General features: G+C 42.9%; 1 protein-coding gene across 1 annotated transcript in view; it reads left to right on the top strand.

Moving 5' to 3' along the window:
- The window catches only part of dnajc2 (DnaJ (Hsp40) homolog, subfamily C, member 2), a 66,817-nt gene that overhangs the window by 32,182 nt on the left and 18,323 nt on the right, over nucleotides 1-16,312 (top strand). The window contains exons 6-8 of the mRNA XM_038811559.1: nucleotides 2,421-2,501; nucleotides 6,610-6,675; nucleotides 9,793-9,884. Of these exons, the coding sequence (XP_038667487.1) occupies nucleotides 2,421-2,501; nucleotides 6,610-6,675; nucleotides 9,793-9,884 (239 nt within the window). The remainder of the gene's footprint in view (nucleotides 1-2,420; nucleotides 2,502-6,609; nucleotides 6,676-9,792; nucleotides 9,885-16,312) is intronic.

Genomic DNA, 16,312 nt, shown 5'->3' with positions numbered 1-16,312 from the left:
ATTCCACTTCTTTGGTAAACCACGGCTCCCTCGTTCGACCCCTTCCTCCCTGCCTGACTGGTACGTACTTATCAAGAACATGCAATAGCCGTTCCTTGAACAAGCTCCACATATCCAGTGTGCCCAACCCTTGCAGCCTACTTCTCCAACCAACACATCCTAAGTCATGTCTAATGGCATCATAATTGCCCTTCCCCCAGCTATAACTCTTGACCTGCGGGGTATACTTATCCCTTTCCATCACTAACGTAAATGTCACCGAATTGTGGTCACTGTTTCCAAAGTGCTCACCTACCTCCAGATCTAACACCTGGCCTGGTTCATTACCCAAAACCAAATCCAATGTGGCCTCGCCTCTTGTTGGCCTGTCAACATATTGTGTCAGGAAACCCTCCTGCACACATTGTACAAAGAATGACCCATCTAATGTACTCGAACTATATATTTTCCAGTCAATATTTGGAAATTTAAAGTCTCCCATAACAACTACCCTGTTACTTTCGCTCTTTTCCAGAATCATCTTCGCCATCCTTTCCTCTACATCCCTAGAACTATTAGGTGGCCTATAGAAAACTCCCAACAGGGTGACCTCTCCTTTCCTGTTTCTAACCTCAGCCCATACTACCTCAGAAGAAGAGTCCCCATCTAGCATCCTTTCCGCCACCGTAATACTGTCCTTGACTAGCAGCGCCACACCTCCCCCTCTTTTGCCCCCTTCTCTGAGCTTACTAAAACACCTAAACCCCGGAACCTGCAACAACCATTCCTGTCCCTGCTCTATCCATGTCTCTGAAATGGCCACAACATCGAAGTCCCAGGTACCAACCCATGCTGCCAGTTCCCCTACCTTATTTCGTATACTCCTGGCATTGAAGTAGACACACTTCAAACCACCTACCTGAACACTGGCACCCTCCTGCGAAGTCAAATCTGTGCTCCTGACCTCTATACTCTCAATCTCCCGTACCCCAAAACTACAATCCAGGTTCCCATGCCCCTGCTGAATTAGTTTAAACCCCCCCCAAAGAGCACTAACAAATCTCCCCCCCAGGATATTGGTGCCCCTCAGGTTCAGATGTAGACCATCCTGTCTATAGAGGTCCCACCTTCCCCAGAAAGAGCCCCAGTTATCCAGAAATCTGAATCCCTCCCGCCTGCACCATCCCTGTAGCCACGTGTTTAATTGCTCTCTCTCCCTATTCCTCATCTCACTATCACGTGGCACGGGCAACAACCCAGAGATAACAACTCTGTTTGTTCTCGCTCTGAGCTTCCATCCTAGCTCCCTAAAGGCCTGCCTGACATGCTTGTCCCCTTTCCTACCTATGTCGTTAGTGCCAATGTGGACTACGACTTGGGGCTGCTCCCCCTCCCCCTTAAGGACCCGGAAAACACGATCCGAGACATCACGTACCCTTGCACCTGGGAGGCAACATACCAAACGTGAGTCTCTCTCGCTCCCACAAAATCTCCTATCTGTGCCCCTGACTATTGAGTCCCCAATTACTAATGTTCTACTCCTTTCCCCCCTTCCCTTCTGAGCAACAGGGACAGACTCCGTGCCAGAGGCCATGGAGAATACACCAGTCAACTGATGACTGACAATTAACCTCCAAGCTTTGTTTAAATTCAAACCAGTCAGGTTGACTCTGCATTTCCCTGGAGAATGAACTAGAGAATGGCTGTTACCTATTTTGTTTAATTGAAAAAGGTGCAATATGTGTTATTTCTGTCTGCAAAGGACAGGGACCTGCGTATTAATATATGTAGCTTCTAATAAGCCACACTTGTCAGTCATCAGTTAATTGGTATAGTCTCCATGGCAGTGCCTCTACCAGAATCCACTTGCCTATCAATCAGCACTCTCGTCTCATGCAATATGAATTGTTGATCCCTTCATATTTGGCCGCCTTGCAAATTGTTCTGATGAGTGCAAGACATAAAACTTTGACATGTGTCTCTTTTCAGCAACATTCAAGTTCTGTACTACCAAACAACTATTGTCTCTCTGCTTCATTCCTTCGGTGTGGGGTAATTTGCCCATCACCTCTCACTCAAACGTTTTTAAAAGCATAACTCTTTCTTTAGGCCTCTAGTGATATTAAATTCACTGACATTATCAATTTGTTCATCCCTTTTATTTTTGAATAAATTTATATAATTTGATGCAATACATTGTTCAATCAACATCATTTCAAAATTTGTTTTTACAGAACATGGAGTTTTGTAAATCCAATGTGCCTCAATTACTTTAATCTGTGAATTTCTCAATTTGGATTTGGCTTCTTTTTGTTCAAATGCAGACTTTTGAATGTGGTTTCACACTACTTTTATTTTAGTTTAATTTGTCATTTATACGACTTGCCTTGCATTGTATTTTGCCAACATTTCATTAAGAAAAATATAAATGTTGTTCTCAGATGGTCCAAAAAGAAACATGTCCCAAAACTGGGCAATTTGAATTCTTCCATTGAAGAAGTAGATTCTTTTTATTCATTCTGGTAAGTTTCTTTTACTTTGTAGCCTACTGTCTTTTAGATGTCAGTTAGTGTTTATCTACAAAATGTATGATCTACTGCTGCAACCTTAACAAAAACTTGTGCGTTTATATCTTTAAGGCACAAAATGTCCCACGTTATTTTACAGCATTTTAGCAGAAGGAATAAGGAAGTTATAAAAGAGAGCGGAAGAGAGTTAATTAGCTTGGTGCAGGGAAGGGAGCTTGCTGCAGTATCAGGAGAATCTTCCCTTCTCATTTAAGCAGTCAATCAGATAATTGTCTTGAATGCTGCCTTTTAAGCTGAGCCACAAATGTGCAGGTTAGATGGATTGGCCAAGCCTTTCGTGTCTAAAGAGGTTAGGTGGGGTTACTGAGTTATGGGGATAGGGTGGAGGTGTGGGGTTAAGTGGGGTTAAGGGCTGGTGTAGCCTCGATGGGCCAAATGGCCTCCTGCACTGTAAATTCTATGATCTATTACTGTAGATCAGATGGATAATTTGAATTTACCAAACGGATTCCACCCATTGTTTTGCTGTTAATTAATGAAGCATACACCTGACATTAACAATGTGAGGCCTTGTCAAATGTCTTCTGAAAGTCCAAATAAACCCCATCCACCGGTTCTCCCTGGTCAACTCATCTTCAAAGAATTGCAGTTAATTTGTTAAGCATGATTTTTTTTTTCTCTTTCATAAATCCATGTTTACTTTGATTATACCACTGCTTTCCAAATGCTGTGCTTTGAAATCCTTGATAATGGACTCTAGCAACTTCTCTATTATTGATGTTGGGCTCACTGGTCTATAGTTCCCTGTTTTCTCTCTTCCTCTCTTTTTGAATAGCGGGCTGACATGAGCTACCTTCTGTGAACTGTTCCAAAATCCAAAGAATTTTGGAAAATGACCGCCAATAGATCTACTATTTCTAGGCCTACTTCCTGGGATGAACAGTATGATGGGATGAAGATTATCAGGCCCTGGAGATTCATCCAGCTTCAATCCCATTCATTTCCCCAAAACCATTTCTCTACTAATACTAATTTCCTTCAGCTCCTCACTAAAACTTGTTTCTTAGAACTTTCGGTACATTATTCATGTCTTCCTTTGTGAAGACAGAAGCAAAATACAAATTTAGTTCCTCAGCCATTTCTTTGGTCCCAGATATATATTCCCCTGTTTCTGATGAGGGGCCTATATTAGTTTTTGTCAATCTTTTTCTCTTTACATACCTATGGAAACTTTTACAGTCCATTTTTATGTTCCCTGCTAGTTTACTTTCATATTATATTTTCCCCTTCTTAATCAATCCCTTGGTCCACTTTTGCTGAATTTTAAACTACTCCCAGTCCTCGAGTCTATTGCTTTTTCTTGCTAATTTGTGCACCCCTCTTTGAATCTAATACTACCTCTAATTTCCCTTGTAAACCATGGTTTGGTCACTACTTGGCACCAAATAGGAGTATAAAACTTTTGGAGTTCACCTATTCGTTCCTTGAATGCCTGCCATTGCCTGCCCATTGCCCATCCTTTCACGAATGTTTCCCAGTCCATCAGAGCCAACTCGTGCCCAAACCATCATAGTTACCTTTATTGAGATTCAGGACCCTAGTCTCAGAATCCACTACCTCACTATCCACCATGATAATAAATTCTATCATAGTCACTCATCCCCAAGGGTTCTCTCATAACTAGATTGCCAACTAATCCTTTCTCATTACACAATACCCAGTCCAAGTTGACTGTTCCCTTGGTTCTTCAACGTATCGGTGCAGAAAATCATCCTGGATATGCTCCAGAAATTCCTCCTCTATTGTGAGTAATTTGCCTCACCCAATCTATATGCAGATTAAAGTCAAACATGCTCACAGATGTTCCTTTATCTCATTCATCTCTGATTTCCCATCTAATGCTATTCCCAACATTACCACTGCAGTTTGGTGGTCCGTATACCACCCCTATGAATGTTTTTTGCCCCTTGGTGTTTCTTAACTCAACCCATACAAATTTCACATTGTCTGTGCTAATATGTTTCCTCAATATTGTATCAATATTTTATTTAATCCCAACAATGCAACTCTTACCACCTTTCCCATATCCCTGCAATTTTTTCCTCCCAAGTATTTATCTTTGTTTTTTAAAAGCTGCTATTGAAACTTTTTGCCACCCTATTTGGTAGTGCATTCCAAATCCTAACCACTCATTGTATTTTTTTTAAATAAAAAGGGGGTATCCTTATGTTGCCCCTGATTTGTGAACAATCTGATCATCTTAAATCTGTGACTACTGATTATTTACGCTTCAACCATTGGAAACAGTTTCTCTTCATTTACTCTATCTGAACCTTTCAATGATTTTTAACAGCTCTTATCAAATCTCCCTATGGTCTTCTGTGCTGTAAGGAGAACAACGCCATCTTCTCCAGTCTGTCCACTTAACTGTAATCCATCACCCCAGAACCATTCTCATAATTCTCCTCAACAGCGTCTTCACATTCTTTCTAGAACATGGACTAAATTCCAGATGCTTCTGAATAATGTTTTGTACATTATGGCAGCCACTTAGCAATGTGCTCACCTGGCCATCATAAGCTGATCACACAATCGCAACATTGATTTGTAGCATGACATCATGCTATTAAACAATAATCACTGGATGTCATTTTAAAATTGTCAGCACAATTTGGAAGGAGATTGAATCAAACCAACCCCCAAATAGTACGTTTGATTCCTGATCCTTTATAGCTTGGAGTTAGTGCATTTCAATGGAATCTGGGAAGGTTGAGCATGAAGGCAATTCTATAATTCCACAGTCCTGTGGGAATAACATGAAGAGGGTCAATGTGTAAGTTTAGCTTTTCGTAGCGGTACTAAATTACTATTGTGATTCTGTGTTTATTGAAAGTGCTAGTCATTTATCAGCAGCCTATAATGACAGTAACAGAATGTGTTTAAGTTTGAATATTGCAAGTGCATTTCCATCAAAATAGATTCTGATAATTCAAAGGAAAATTCATTTCCAAACAAATATTGTATTCTTTTCCTTCTGTGCACATTTTCTTCACTGTAGCTATTCCTTTATTAGTGCAAGTACAATTGAATTTATCTACATGTTCTAAAACTATTCTGTTTCTATAAGATCATAGATCATAGAATTTACAGTGCAGTAGGAGGCCATTCAGCCCATCGAATCTGCACCGGCTCCTGGAAAGAGCACCCTACCCAAGGTTAACACCTCCACCCTATCCACATAACCCAGTAACCCCACCCAACACTAAGGGCAATTTTGGACACTAAGGGCAATTTATCATGTCCAATCCACCTAACCTGCACATCTTTGGACTGTGGGAGGAAACCGGAGCACCCGGAGGAAACCCACGCACACATGGGGAGGATGTGCAGACTCCACACAGACAGTGACCCAAGCCGGTATCGAACCTGTGACCCTGGAGCTATGAAGATGTGTTTAGAAATTGCCTTTCTTTCTCACTCCTATAAAAAAAAATCCCCATGTGGGATAATTGCTATAGTTGGGCAGCATATTTATCTCCCCGTCAGAGGGCAGTGGTTTATACTTCATGTAATCTGGCTGACACTTTGTGGGGGAGTGTTGTATTATCTAAAGTATGTTAACGTTTGACTGAGGCCCCTAGTTATTTGATTAGCATAAAACAATAAAAAAATAAAAAAAACATCCTTTGCGGGAACTTGCTGTGTGCAAATTGGCAGCTATACTTTGCAACATATAAAATAAACAAAATGCTGGAAATACTCTTTGCAGCATCTGTGGGGAGAGACAGAGTTAATGTTCCAGGTTGATGACCTTTGTTAGACCCGAATGAAGCGTCAGGATCTGAAACATTAACTCTGTTTCTCTCTCCACAGATGCTGCCTTTCCTGCTGAGTATTTCCACCATTCTCTGATTTTATTTCAGATAGTCAGAGTGTTGTCATTGCTAGCTGAATGAATGCGGCAGGCTACACTGTCTCAGAATTACTTTGGTACTGGGTTGAGCTTCTATTTGTACATCATGTTCTTGTCATTTTGCAATATCTTATCATGTATTTAATTGATTTGAGTTTCTTCTTAATGCTCAAGATCTTTTCTGTTCAGGTATAATTTTGACTCTTGGAGGGAATTTTCTTACTTGGACGAAGAAGAAAAAGAAAAAGCAGAATGGTATGTAATCTTTGAATCCTTTTCGGTTTTATTCAACATTTTTTTGAAATCCTTTGGCATAATCAATATAGAAAGATTGCTGTGAATCCTCATCTGGGCAGATCTATTTGTTCACTAAAAATCCAAATTAGACAATTGAAGGGGGTGGCACAGTGGTTAACACTACTGCATCACAGCGCCAGAGACCCAGGTTCAATTCCGGCCTTGGATGACTGTGTGCAGTTTGTACATTCTCCCCGTGTCTGCGTGGGTTTCCTCTGTGTGCTCTGGTTTCCTCCCACAGTCCAAAGATGTCCAGGTTAGGAGGGGTTAAGGGGATACGGCAGGAGGAGTGGGCCTAGGTGGGAGCCTCTTTCAGTGGGTGGATGCACACTCAATGGGCTGAATGGCTTCTTTCTGTACTGTAGGGGTTCTACGGATTCTATGAAGCTTTACTTCTGCCAATTCGTATAATCGAAACAGTCACGGTATTTAAAAAAAGGCAATAGAATAGTTAGTAGAAGGCAATAGAAAAGTGGCAAGATCCTGGATAAACTAGGATAGACATGCTCCCGCTTCCCCCTGACCCAACCAAACAATTGATCCTCCCCTCCCCAATTCACCCCCCAGAAAACAAAACGAAATGCGGTGGCTCATGCAGGAATTTGTTGTTGCGCGACTGCATAGTTTTCCCAAATGGCCATTCGCTTTGGGTGACCATAGAAAGATGGTTAACAATAGGAACACTTGAGTGAGATCCAATCAGCAGCTGCATTGGCAGCCACATACTTCCACTTCTTATAGGAATTTATGGGGACAGATCAGAAGCATCAATCCTAGCTATCCTAGCTGTCTATGTGGTTTCTTCTCCTCCTTTTGCCAGTCTCTAGGGACGCTGAGACCAAGTCTGGAGTCTCTGCCAAAATGTCAGCTTTGTTCAACTAATTTTGCTTGGACAATGGTTTGAAACATGAATCTTCTCAGCTGTATATAATGCACAGCAGATATGCCCAATGGGTGAGTTTACACAGCTTTTAAACATTAATATTTTGGCTTCAACTTTTAGCATAATGATGCAATTGTAGGTGACGCTTTATTGTCAGTGTTGATTTTGTTCTTTTGAAAACAGTTGGAACTTAGCAAGTGAAAATTGAAAGCATAAAAAGGAGTCGTTCTGATCTATGTCATTTCACATTAGAATACCTCAATGCCACCCTAAGCCTGATTTATACTTGGAGCAAGGATGATATTGAACTATTAGCACTGTAAGGTTTTTTTTAATTTAAAAATAAATTTAGAGTACCCAATTGTTATTTTTTTTCCCCAAATAAGGGGCAATTTAACATGGCCAGTCCACCTAGCCTGCACATCTTTGGGATGTTGGGGTGAGACCCATGCAACACGGGGAGAATGTGCAAACTGTACACGGATAGCGACCCGGGGTCGGGTTTGACCCTGGGTCGTGAGCGCCGTGAGACAGCAATGCTAACCACTGCACCACCATACCGTCCACAATACTGTAATGTTTTAACTAGCGTCTGACTGATAGTAATTATTTTAATGTGAAAAAGTTGACCATTAAAGATAGCTTGCTTTTCTCAACTGTTCATTGTTTGAATTTTCAAAGCCTGAAGCAGTTTGACATGCCATGTGTTTCCAGCTGTTTTTAATTTAATTGATTCTATTGCTGCTCCGCTTATTTTTTAATCTAACTTTGCAAATGTGATGACTCTATATAGTCTGCAATTCTGAGAGTTATACTGTATGTACAGATTGAACTGTTTCAGCACATGCTCAACATAGTTTGAAACCCTGTGTTAGGAAACAAGGGTAGTTTTAAGGGATATATATTTGTATTGTATTGGTAAACATTAGAAATAAGTTATAGTCTTAAGTGAGTTTAATTTAATGTTTCTGTGCCTGGAAGGGTAAAACCTATAGTTAGATGTATGCTGGACAAAGGTGCTTGTATGTGTTTGGGTTGGTTAAGTTCTGTGCTTACATAGTGCTACCGCGTGAATAATAAATAAGTCATTAGCATGTGGGGGTTGCTTAGCAACTGGAGGCCCTTGTAAGGATTTTTAATAAACCTTTAAAGTTTTAGTTTAACTAATTTGATTACAGTTGTAGATGGGTAATAAGAGAGACGAGAGAAGGGTTTAGGAGATGAGAGAAGGAACATATTTCTCAGCTATGCCATAAGAAAAGTCATACCATGGAGTAATAGTCAAGAAAACAAGTGCAGAGATCTGAAGGATTGCTAGCTAAGGAAACTAGAGAAATGAAGTGACGTTTCTAAGAAATCTGAGGTTAACGGTACTAGAACAGGGCACTGTTCGGTAAAAAGACAAACAACTGAGAAGAAGACCGAGATGCTAGAAAGGTATCTGAAGTGATTTTCAGGTTTGTGAGATTTTACTACAGCCTGTTGAATGTAAATTGAAATAACAATACAAATTGGTGGCTGTATCTTGGAGTTTTTGTAAAAGCAGTTAAGACAAAAGAAACCGAAAAGGCTTTTGTAAAATCCTGGACTGGATTTGATGTTAAAAGTGGAGCGGGAGCTTGGGTTCGGAGAGCCATTTATAAAACCTGGACTGGATTTTGGAATGCAAGCCCCTAAGGGAAAGCATTATTACGAGAGAGGATTTGCACAGTGGAGTTTGGAAAATCACATGTGACAATCATTTAGTGGGATTCTGAGAAGAAAGCTACAGACACTAGCTTGGGTTCAAAGTGGAGTGTGTGTATTTGACCACAGCCATTCTGTCTCCTTAAAAGGGACTTTATGTTAATGGGACCATTGTAGCTTAAGAAGTCCTTTGTAATATATATTAATCTTAAAATCTGTATTTGTTTAGGTAAGACGGGAGTAAAGATGTATTGTATAATAACCCAATTTTTAGATGTTTAATAAGTGTTTTTTCTTGGGTCCTGTGACTCTGTTCCTCCAAGTTTAATTTTAAAAAACTTTTTATTAAAAAAAAGTAAAAGTTATGATCATTTGAGCCAGGTTTCCGTATTGGGATCTTCCCTTCCAGTTATAACAACATTTAGGATCATAACACCTGTCCCAAAACGCTCAGAATTAAAGAGCATCAGTCATATATTCTCAATGCTTTGTGATTCTGTTTGTAGCCGAGATGAGAGAAAATGGATTGAGAAGCAAAACAGAGCAGCTCGAGCACAAAGAAAGAAAGAAGAAATGAACAGGATAAGAACACTAGTTGGTAAGTTATGATTTTCTGAAAACCACTTTACATGCTCCTGTTAATTGGAAGTTGTTTTGAATGACCTATTAATTCAATTATTTTCAAGTGTAAAATGTGCTGTTTATTTAATTGCTTCATTTGAGTTACTGGTTAATTTAAAGCAAGAAGTAACTGAGATAATAGTAGAATACACAATTTTGTAAGACAAGGTTCTGTCGGCTTAGATTTTCCTCTCTGCCACCTGCTCTTTGTTATCATGATCTTAGTTGCACCTCCATGGAGATGTGTTGAGTGAGGCACAGAATGACTTGCTGATTAGGGTATCTCGGTCGCATGATCCTGAAAAGATTCTTCTTGGGCAGTCCCTCAAGGCTGAGGGTGACTTGCTTCCACTCCGGGGAGGTGGGTTCTGCGGTGGCCGAATAGTCCAATCAGCATCTCTGCCACAGGTTTGGCAGGTGGTGTTTGATCAGGTGGGTGGGTTGGACGCTCTGGATTCTGTGCTCTTTTTCTGCTGTTTACACTTGGCCTCTGTGTGTTCCACTCTGTGACGCTCAAGGTGATTGGTGTCTTCGCAGATGCTTCTTCAGTTTGTGTGTTCTAAGGCAAGCATTTCCCACATGTTGATGGGGATTTCGCATTTATTTAGGGAGGCTTCAGAGTGTCCTTGTAGGGTTTCATCTGCTCTCCTGTGATCGCTTGTCATTGCAGAGCTCGGCGTAGAGCACTTGTTTTGGGGGTCTTGAATTGGGCATGCGGGCAAAGTGGCCTGCCATCGCAGTTGGTCGAGCGTGACCAATGCCTCAATACTGGGGATATTGGCATGGGAGAGGACGCTCACGTTGGCACGCCTATCCTGCCCAGTGGATTTGCAGGATTTCGCGCAGGGAACGTTGGTGGTATCTCTCCAGGAATTTGAGGTGTCTGCTGTACATTGTTCATGCTTCTGATGCATACAGAAGGGCGGAGACCATGCCTGGTCTGTAGACCATGCGCTGGGTGCTGGATTAAGAGGTCTCTGTCTTCGAACACGCTGATCCTCAAGCATCCGACGACTAATGCTAGATTTCATCGTCAATGTCTGCTCGCCCCGAAAGGAGACTCCCAAGGTATGGGAAATTATCCACATTGTCCAAGGGCCCTGCATGGATCTTGATGGTCAGGGGGTTTTGTGTGGCAGGAGCGGGATGGTAGAGAATCTTTGTTTTACAGATGTGTAGTCTAAAGCCTATTCTCATATGCCTCTGTGAATACTTTGACGATGAATGTGAGCACACACGGGTGACTTCTGCATACTGCAGCTCGATGTCAAGAGGTTGGGGTGATCTTGGTTCTGGTCTGGAATGGTTGGAGGTTGAACAATTTCCCATTTGTCCGGTAGGTTAGCTCCACTCCAGTAGGGAGCTTCAAGGTGATGGGGTGGAGTTGGTTGCTGTGAAGGAGATGGAGATGAATGTTGGAGTGATGACGCCACCCTGTTTGACCCCAGTTTGCACAAGTATTGGGTCTGTGATGGTTCCATTGGTGAGGATCATGGCTTGCATGTTATTGTGGAGCAGGTGGAAAATGGTGACGAATTTCTGCAGGCAGCAGAATTTGAGGAGGATGTTCCACAATCCTTCATGGTTGACAGAGTCGAAGGCCATGGCAAGATCAAAGAAGGCCATGTGCAGAGGTTGATGCTGCTCCCAGCATTCTTCCTGGATTTGTTGCACACTGAAGATGATGCCCATTGAGCTCTTCAGCCACTGGGAGGAGCGGTTGAGGAGTATTCTCAAGTGTTTCCTGTGGTGGAGAGTAGGGAAATCCCTCTAATTTCCAGAGTCGGACCTGTCTCCTTTCCTGAAGGTGGTCACAATTAAGGTGCCTCTGAAATCGTCCGGCATGCTCTCTTCCTTCCAGCCAAGGGAGATGAGGTTGTGAATTCTTGAGTTCTCTCTGCCACATTTTAATATTTCTGCAGGGATTCCGTCTGTGCCAGAGGCCTTTTTGTTTTTCAGCTGTCAGGTGGCTTTTTCGACCTCACAGGGAGCTGGGATTGCATGGAGATGGTGGCGTGTTCTGGGATGTTGTTGAGGACGCTTGTGTTGCAAGCTGTGTCTTGATTGAGGAGATCCTCGAAATGCTCTCTCTAGCTGGCGTTGACTGCCTCTGTCATTGAGCTCCATTTTTGGCTCTTAGTGAGGTGGGTCCCTGGGTAGTCGGACGTAGATGGTTTTGATTGCGCTGAAGAAGCTGCGCCCATCATGGTTGTCGGTGAGTTGCTGAGTCTCCTGAGCTCTTTCCACCCATCATCTGCTGCTTGGGTCACGAGTTCTTTGTTGCACCTCCGCCTTCAGTTGCCTATAGGCATGTTTCCTCTCACTCAAGTTTTGGTGGAACAGCTCCTGAAAAAATAAATGGGTGCAGATTCCACAGTGTTTAGTTCCATTCACAACTCCTCAGATAATGAAGCAGTCACTGTGTGCATATGCAGCAAGACCTGGTCAGCATTTATGTTTGTGCTGATAAGTGATGAGTAACATTCATGTCACTAAACTGTTAGACAATGACCATCTCCAACAAGAGTGGCATTGCCACTGTCGAAAATCCATCAATATCCTGAGGGCCACCATTAACTAATCAGCTGAATAGGTTAGTGTTCCTACATCAGCAGGCCAGGACCTGGGTATTCTATGGTGAATAATTCAGCTCCTTCCTCCCCAGAGCCTTTCCACTATCCACAAAACACAGGTCAATAGTATGATGAATATTTTTCATTTACCTAGAATAGTGTGGCTCCAGCACCACTCCAGAAGCTTGTCAGCCTTCAGGCCAAAGCCGTCCACTTGGGTGGCACGGTGGCACAGTGGTTAGCACCGCTGCCTCACAGCGCCATTGTCCCGGGTTTAATTCTGGCCTCGGGTTATTGTCTGCGTGGAATTTGCACTTTCTCCACATGGGTTTCCTCTGGGTGCTCCGGTTTCCTCCCACAGTCCAAAGATGTGCCGGTTAGGTGGATTGGCCATGCTAAGTTGCCGCTTAGTGTCCAAAAAGGTTAGGTGGAGTTACTGAGTTATGGGGATAAGGTGAAGGTGTGGGCCTAGGTAGGGTACTCTTCCAGGGTCGGTGCAGAATCAATGGGCTGAATGACCTCATTCTCCTTCTCCACTGAAGGGATTCTTTGATTGGCACCCCATCCACCATGTTAAATATTCACTCGCTTCACCACTGGCGCACAGTGTGTGTTGAGATGCACTACAGCAATTCACTTAAAATTTTCTTGCCGTAACCTCTTAAACTTTATCACCTCTGTAACCTAGAAGGACAAGGGCAGCAGGACATGGGAGTTGCCCTTTACATCCCACGCTGTGGTGACTTGGAAATATATTGCCGTTCCTTCACTGTTGGTGGGTCAAAATCTTGGGATTGCTTATCTTAACAGCACTGTGGACTGCAGCAGTTCAAGAAGCCCATTCACCACCACCTCTCGGGTGTAACTAGGAGTGAGTAATAAATGCTGGCCTTGCCAGTGTTGCTCACACTCCATGTATGAATAAATAAAAATAAAAACAAAGCAAGGTGAATAAGTACTGAAATAATGCATGGGTTGCTCTAGATTGAGATAGAACTGGAATGCGTTAAACACTAGTCTACTTGTATGTATGTATTGTGTATATCGTATTTTAGGTTTGCAGGTTAAGTAACTGGGGTATTTGTACTGTATCAGTCTGGGGAACCTGCTCTTCAGTGCTCAAATCCATGATTGAACATTAATAAAGTGGAAAGATGGTTTTGTAGTTACTGATGGGTCAATTATTTGCTTAGTCCTTATAACAAATATACTAGAAAATGTTCAGTATATTAAGATAAACTGTTTCTAAAGGAACTTTGTTCTTGTACAATTAAGTTAGAGAGGGGTAAGCTTTAGGGACAGACAGCAAAAGTGCTGAGTGCTTCACTTGATTGATAGTAATGTTGCTCAAGTCAGAAATTTGTATGTTCAAACCCTCCACCTGGATTTAACACATGTAGAAGCTGATACTTAAATGCAGTACAGCCTGCTGTTTTGTTGGAGGTTCATTCCTTTAACGGGCAATATTAAATGGCTTGTTCAAGTGGATGTAAAAGAAACCATGGCATTATTTGATGAAGCATAAGAGATTTCTAGTGTTGTGGTCGTCGATATTCTTTCCTGAACAAGTGCCACTTCGCTGATCATGGGACCTTGGCTGTCGCATTTACCCGGTGGTTAAAAAATTCACTGAATGTGAACATTTCAAGACAAGATAATGTGCTATCAAAACATGCCTTTGAATATTACACACTAATTTCAGTATGATCATAATTTCTATTTGACAGCCATTTAAAGCTGCCTGTGCACTGAATACTTTATGTAACATGTGTTTATTTCCGATGATTTAAAGGAAATGGACTCCTGGGGTAATTTGGCACATTTTTGGGGTATAAATTGAACATAGGGGAAAAGCAAGATGTTAGTGATCCAGGCAAGAGGACAGGAGACGAGACTGGGAGAGCTGCCGCTTAGAATGGTAGGGAAGAGCTTATGATATCTGGGAATTCAGGTGGCTCGGGAATGGGAGGTACTGCACAAGTTAAACCTATCCCGGTTGGTAGAACAAATGGAAGGGGACTTTAAGAGATGGGACATGCTCCCGCTATCACTGGTGGGGAGGGTACAGACCGTGAAACTGACGGTCCTCCCCAGATTTCTGTTTGTCTTTCAGTGCCTCCCCATCTTCATCCCTAAGGCCTTTTTTAAGCGGGTGAATAAGGTTATTTAGGGCTTTGTGTGGGCAAGTAAAACCCCGCGAGTGAAGAAAGTGTTGCTAGAGCTCAGTCGGGGGGAGGGTGGGTTAGTGCTGCTGAACTTCTGCAATTATTACTGGGCGGCTAATATAGCCATGATTAGGTAGTGGAGGAGGGGTCGGCATGGGAGCGGATGGAGGCGGCGTCATGCAAAGATACCAGTTTGGGAGCACTGATAACGGCACCTCTTCCGTTCTCGCCGGCCCAATACTCCACTAGTCTGGTGGTGGTGGTGGCTCTGAGAATCTGGGGGCGATGGAGGAGATATAAGAGAGTGGAGGGAGCATCGGTTTGGACCCTGATTTATAATAATCATCGGTTTGTATCGGGTAGGTTGGATGGTGGGTTCCGGAGATGGCAAAGGGCAGGAATTAGAAGGACGGGGGACCTATTTATAGATGGGAGCTTTCCCAGCTTGAAAGCTTTGGAGGATAAATTTGAATTGCCAACAGGGAACGGGTTTAGATATTTGCAGATGCAAGACTTCCTGAGAAAACAGGTGCCGGCCTTTCCGCTGCTGTCGCCACAGGGGATACAGGATAGAGTAGTCTTCAGTTCCTGGGTGGGAGAGGGGAAGGTATCAGATATTTACCAGGAGCTTTCGGAAGCGGAGGAAACTCCGGTGGAGGAGCTTAAGGGCAAGTGGGAGGACAAGCTCGTAGGAGAGGCAGAGGCGGGTCTATGGGCAGATGCCCTAAGCAGGGTTAATACCTCCTCATCATGTGCCAGGCTCAGCCTGGTACAATTTAAGGTAGTCCACCGGGCATACGTGACAGCGGCTAGGGTGAGCAGGTTTTTCAGGGTAGAGGATAGGTGTGCGAGGTGCGCGGGAAGCCCAGCAAATCATGTCCACATGTTTTGGGCATGCCTGAAGCTTAGACGGTTTGGGCGGGGTTTTGCTCAGACAATATCCATGGTGCTAAAAACACGGGTGGTGCCGAGTCTGGTGGTAGCAATCTTTGAAATGTCGAAAGAGCCGGGAGTTCAGGGAGCAAAAGAGGCTGATGTTTTGGCCTTTGCCTTCCTGGTAGCCCGGAGACGGATCTTGTTAATGTGGAGGGACTCAAAGCCCCAGAGACCTGGGTTAGTGACATGGCTGGGTTTCTCAGTCTCGAGAAAATAAAGTTCGACTTAAGAGGGTCAATGGTCGGGTTCACCCAGAGATGGCAGCCCGGGGGGGGGGGGGGGCGGATTGTTGTTTTATGGTTGGGGTGTGTGGAGATTGAGATGGGGGTGGGAAATATGTCATTGTCTGTTATTTTTATTTAAAAATTCAAGTACCGTAATAAAAGTATTTTATTTTAAAAAAGGAAATGGACAGTCATGTAACAACAGCACCCCATTTTATATTGGTAGATTGGTACAGCACAGGGAGGGTCATTGAACCCATTGACTCTGTGTCTTCACATGCCTCAGCTTGAACCTACTGCTGCGCATGACCCTTTCCTTTAATGTTAATGTTCAAATTACTAATTATAATAATCTTTATTGTCACAAGTAGTATTACATTAACACTGAAATGATGTTACTGTGAAAAGCCCCTAGTTGCCACATTGCGGTGCTTGTTTGGGTACACAGAGGGAGAATTCAGAATGTCCAGATTACCTAATAGCACGTCTTGTGGAACTTGTGGGAGG

The sequence above is a fragment of the Scyliorhinus canicula genome, chromosome 11 (assembly GCF_902713615.1).
Source record: "Scyliorhinus canicula chromosome 11, sScyCan1.1, whole genome shotgun sequence".
NCBI classification, from domain to species: Eukaryota; Metazoa; Chordata; class Chondrichthyes; order Carcharhiniformes; family Scyliorhinidae; genus Scyliorhinus; species Scyliorhinus canicula.
This window is presented reverse-complemented; position numbering and strand designations above follow the sequence as displayed.